The sequence below is a fragment of the Epinephelus moara genome, chromosome 13, assembly GCF_006386435.1.
Source record: "Epinephelus moara isolate mb chromosome 13, YSFRI_EMoa_1.0, whole genome shotgun sequence".
In the NCBI taxonomy this organism is placed as follows: Eukaryota; Metazoa; Chordata; class Actinopteri; order Perciformes; family Serranidae; genus Epinephelus; species Epinephelus moara.
The window spans coordinates 4,572,344-4,578,352 of NC_065518.1; the positions used below are offsets into that span (position 1 = coordinate 4,572,344).

A 6,009-nucleotide genomic window follows, 5' to 3' on the forward strand; every position below is an offset into this window, starting at 1 on the left:
CACACACACACACACACACACAAGGGCTGGGTGATAGGGACAAAAATTCATATCTCTGTATTTTCAAGCTGAGCGGCGATACACGGTATATCTCTGTGTTTTCTAAGAAATAAGCTCCATGTTTAGTTACAAGTCAAAGACACATTTGAGACGTCACAATCACTTTTATAAAAACAGACTGTGATCAAAATAAAATGCAAAGACAGGGATTGTTTTCTCTGTTTGAAAATAAACAGCTGCCCAACATGGAAATGAAAAAATGATATAAAGTAAATATCAGGGCTGTACGTTACCTGTGTGTGTTTGCTAGCTTCTAGGTGTCTCACCTGGCAGCTGTAGCTCCGCCTCTGTTTCCTTCCATGCTTCGTCATGGTTAGAGCTGGTTAGAGCACATCACAAGGCTTCACAAGGTTTTCCTCACATTTCTTTTAGTGCTTTAGTTTTGCCTCCATGGCGAGCTGCTGTCCGCCGTGTTTGTTTGGCTCATTTCATGCTGTGTTTCTATTGGTTGGTTAGTAGACATAGGTGGTAACAGGCTGTCTTTGATCATAGACCGTGACGACCGCCATCCTTCAACCTCTCTCACTGTGTGATGTGGGATCACCGTTTTAGAGCCACAACCACAGATATCGCCACGTTTCTTTCATGTTGGTCATCTGTGGTCTGGGACAGCCCAAAATCCCAAAGTGTATACTGGGCTTTACTATAGTAGAGCGTGAGAGAGAGAGACGCAAATATATTGATATATCATACATAGTCATTACATCCCCCAGACCTAACACACACACACAGAAATCAATTTTCACATGACAGTTTTTACTCCCTTTCCTGTCCAGTGTATTCAGATGATGTTTGTGATAAACTGAAGGATGAGGTGTTTCTTCATGTGTTGAGAAAATTCTCCTCCTTTTTAAACTAAATAAACTCTTTAAAAACCCTCTTGGATCAGCTGGAAACAGTCGTCATCACACAGCTGAAAACAGGCTGTTTAAGTGGAGTTAAAATGAACCTTAAACATCTTCAGTGAAATGCAACATACACATTAATGCAGCTTCATGCAGGACGTCTGCGCAGACTGAATGTGTTGAGGTGGACAGACTGAGCTGTGTTACACACACACACACACACACACCCCTCCGTCTGCAGGGAGAAGCACTAAATCAGTCTGCAGGCTCCAGCAGGACGGCCTCTCTGCTGACCCCCACACACACACGCATAAACACACACAGAAGAATGTGTCAATAACACCCATACACACTGCACAATACTCTCTCTTTGTACACACACTGAGCGCCACACCAGCTGCCGCTCACTGAGGGAAACTGCTTCGTATGAATCTCTGAACATGCAACCAGATTTCTGTCACTTCCACCAAATTTCACCACGAAAAAGACTTTAAGGAATTATCATTCAGATTTTCACTGACGAGTCCTCTCACGTCCAAAAGCTGTTGTTGTTTCCTGCTGCATGAAGACGCAGATCACAGCTCTCAGAGAGCGCGATGTTCTCATGTCAGAGAGTGAAGAGAAGCATGTGAATGAGCTACTGAGTGTGAACCAGAGTTCATTTGAGTTCATGTCAATGATTGTTGAACCACAGAATGATGCAGATTGTGTTTTTAAAGTCACATTTGTTTTTTTATCCACGTTGAATATGATCAAGAGGGGTTTCACATTGTGTTTATCTTCAGTCCAGTCAGAAGACAAACCTTCACCAGAGCATCTCTTCTTCCTCTTCATCATATTTATCTCACTGTTTTTCTTTCTTTCATTCTTCAGTTCACTTCTGCACTTACAAAGAGAAGTTCATCAGTCTGTACTGCCGTCTGTCCTCCGTCCTGGACCTGGACGCCCTCATTACCCAGCAGGCACTGCGAGAAGCCATCACTGACAGTGAGGTGGCCACAGCCAAACAGAGGCACCAGCTCATACTGGACTACATCCAGGTGAGAAACACACAGAAGCTTTTCTCACTCTGAAACATCACGTATGGTACAAATACTGATATTCACACACACATTTGTGGTGTTTGCACTGGTGCTGGAACGTTGCGTCAGATGGACCGACTTCCACTCGGATATATACAGACAGGTTTCGATGATGTCGAGGTTGAGGGAAAGGAAACATGATGGAACCCGAAAGGACGAGCGCCAACATCTGTGCCAGTGACATCAAAGTTAACAATGTTAATCTGTAGGATCCTCAGACAGGTAACAGTGATGTTACTAAGGTGGAGCAGTTCCTCCCATTTTGAAGTCTTTGGTGTCAGAGTAGAAATCTAATATTTGTCGCAGCCACATTAGTTTTTCTGAAGGTAAAGTGAAGCTTCAAGTTTTTATTAAACAGTTAAATGTTGCACAGAGCTCACCGCCGCCGTTAATGGACACCGACCACAAAACCACAAGGGTGCTCTCTCTCTATGTGTGTGTGTGTGTGTGTGTGTGTGTGTAACCATCTGTCTCGCTCTCTGTCTGCGATTTTAAAGCTCGGAAAAAAGTGGCCCCCCGACNCCCCCCCCCCCCCCCCCCCAAGTCATCTACTATTTTGCAAAACTTTGAAACTATTCAAATGAGTAGCAGTGAATCCCTCAGGACTCCATCAGACTGTTTGACAGTTTGCTGCTGCATTTGTGCTTCATCATCTGCAAAAGTGTGCAACCAACGGAAAAAGTTTGGTAACCAGCTCATGAAAACATGTCACGCTAACTTAATGATGTAATAGTTGTGGGAAAAATAACTCAATCGAGGCTCCGACCATTTCAAAGTGTTCACGCGTCAAATAAAAACACGTCTACGTTTGACCTGGAATCAGTTTTATTCAGTCTGGTTGCTCTCAGCAGTCGGCCCGTGTGGTTTCAGCTACTGTACAGATCCATGAAGTCGCCGCCCGGACCTTCAGTCAGAGTCTTAAAATGTTCCTCTGCTGTGAGAGTGGACGCTAATCAGACAGGAAGCAGTCAGCTCAAAGAGAAAAGTTCAATAAATCTCATTTTCAATATAATTTTATTTCATATCCAAGAAAAATAACATTAAATAATGAAGGCGGCGTGAAAACAAATGAGTGTGTAATCCAATTAGAGACGTTTATTGAGGCAGTAAAGTGTAACTGTCGGAGTATCAGCTGTTAAACAGCTTGTTTTTCTAGAGAGTCCAGAAGCTGCTGCTCGCTGCTCCGTCACAAGTCCACAAGTATGAAAGTAAATCTGTCTGGAGGTTTCTCTGTGAAGAGCTCACCGCCGCCGTTAATGGACACCGACCACAANGTGTGTGTGTGTGTGTGTGTGTGTGTGTCATGAAAGACAGTGAAAAAATTTTGATGTGAAGGACAGAGTGAGAAAAGGGCCAACACACGCAGAGTTTAGGACTTCTGTACTTGTGAGGACCCTCATTGTTACAATACTTTCACAAGCTGTACACCCTGACGTTAACCCAAAGCCACATCTTTCGACTCCTTTTATTGTACAAAAATGTCTTTACTTTGCGAAGTATTCTCACCTCCCAAGGTCTAAAACCTCTCAAAAATATCCTTACTTCATATTCACAGAGCTGCAGTGCGGAGGTCAACACCACACTCAACTTTCCCTTTCTCTGAGAGGGAAATGAAACCTCCTCAAGTCTGAAACATTTCACAGACTTTTGAAAGATGTCCTGAAATTTCCTCATTTTACAAAAATGTCCCCACTTACAAAAACATTATCATGTTTCAAAATGTCCTCATGTTCTTTGTAAAAACATATAAACACTCACTTTCACTCTCTGTAAAAAGAAATATATATGTGTGTGTGTACATATATATATATATATATATATATATATATATATATATAAATGCCTCCCTTTACAAAACATGTCTCCACTTTGTCCTTGTGAAATTGTCCTTATTTTCAAAAATGTAGGCATTTTATTAAAACTTCCTCATCTTACGAAAATGGCGACACTATATAAAAACGTCCTTATTTTACAAAAACATCCTCACTTTCTAAAAATGTCCTCACTTCTTAAAGATACTTTAACATTTTTAAAAATTGTTTGAATGTCACAAAGATCTGGAGCTCAAACTGGTCCTCACAAATATAGAAGTACAAGAACACACACACGCACTAGTGCCTCAGTGTGTCTAATCTGGGAGGTCCTGACACCGTGTGTGTGTGTGTGTGTGTGTGTGTGTGTGTGTGTGTGTGTGTGTGTGAGTGTGCGCGCTGCAGTGAAAGTGGGTTAGTGTGAAGATGACGTGATGCCGTCGTCTAATTGGACAGTTTGTTTAGACTCACCACATGTTGATGGAGGAAACTTTCAGACGGCTGTCTGTAGAAACGTCTGCACACATGTGGCTTCTTCTTCACGGCTTTTTATTCCTACTCCACATTACAGCTGAAAACACCAGCACACATTAGAAGAAGAAAATCTGTCTGAGGTATATGATGAACTGAAAGAGCTGATTTTATGTCACCTTAATTAGACCTGTAGTGATTCATGTCTTTATATTCATCAGTCAGTCAGACTTTTGTTTTGGAGCTTCTTTCATACATAAAGTGCAGCATCAGTAGAAAGCCATGACATAAAATAGGAAGAGAGATTCACATGATCACTTCAAATTAAATCATAATTCAATCATTTAGGGAATTGTTGGCAAGTTTCTTTGTCTAGAACATTTCAGCAACTAAGCAATTCAAAGCGTTTAGCATAAAACATTGGTGAAAAGAGACACTTTATAAAAAGGACATTTAAAAGCAATTCATTGAAGAACTCGAGGATAGAAAATGAAAAGTTAAAATTCAGTAAGAGAGGCATAAATATAGAAATATGGAGCAGTGCAGCTTTAATAGCACATTATTAATACCTGGTGGGTGTTTTAGCCCTGCGATGAGCCTTGCAGACAAACCTGCCTCTTACGCTCTCCTCACCTTCTCCTTTGAGTTTCAAAAGTCCCTCGTGCATCACTGCAGGATTTCACCTTTTTATAAATGTGATATGTTCCATCTCAGACAGTTCCCGCACCTTTTGAATCCAGATGTTGTATGTTGGAGGTTCAGGTTTCAATAACAGTCTCACTTAAATTAAAAAAAATGTCCTCGCTTTACGAAATATGTCCTTATTTTCAAAAACATTGACACTTTATAAAAACGTCCTTACTTTGCAAAAATATCTAAACTTAATAAAAATGTCCTTGCTTTACGAAAGTGTCCACACTCACCTTATAGAAACATTCTCTCTTTACAAAAATGTCTACACCCGACAAAATGCCCAAACTTTATAAATACATCGTTACTGTATGAAAGTATCTACACTTTATAAAAGCTTTTGTTTTACAAGAATATTTGGTAACACTTTACTTGAAGGTCATCCAGGTCATAACTATGACATGACACGGTCATTAACCTGTCATGAACATTATGTACATGTCATAAACCTTTATGACTGCTGACAACTTGACATTAATCAAACTGACATTACCAGAAGATGTCTTTGTCATGACAAGTTGACATTAACAAGAAATGCACCTCTTTTTGTGTTTATGACAAGTTGACATAATGATTGATACAAAGACATCTTCTGGCTTTGTTAATGTCAAGTTGTCATAATAAGGATATCCCAAACAAATTGAATGTCAACTTGTCATGACAAAACTGAATGACACTTAGGGCCCTATTTAGATGGTCTAAAGCGGATGGCGGACGGCACATAATCCATGTCGCAAGTGTCATTGCTATTTAGATGCCGGCGCAGTTGTCATTTTCACGCCCTGCGCCCTCTTCGTCTAACTAGCAAATGAACTTGCGCTTCTCTGGGCGCGTTCGTCTAAAAATGAGGAGTGGTCAGGCGCAGTCATGGCGCGTTGCTAGTTAGATGACGGGAAAAGCAAATGCGCCAGTGACCAACAAAAACCTGGTCTAAAGTCAACGGCACAATATTTCGCTGTTAAACAAGTTAGTAATATGCGTCTCTAGGCGGGTGCACAACGCGCGTGCACTCTGCTCAGAACACACGGAGGCAGCCACACATATGCAAAA

General features: G+C 41.1%; 1 protein-coding gene across 1 annotated transcript in view; it reads left to right on the plus strand.

The window, feature by feature from the left end:
* Positions 1–6,009, plus strand: part of ankfn1 (ankyrin repeat and fibronectin type III domain containing 1) — a 151,861-nt gene that overhangs the window by 134,123 nt on the left and 11,729 nt on the right. Inside the window, exon 22 of the mRNA XM_050060779.1 lies at positions 1,779–1,945. Within this exon, the coding sequence (XP_049916736.1) occupies positions 1,779–1,945 (167 nt within the window). The remainder of the gene's footprint in view (positions 1–1,778; positions 1,946–6,009) is intronic.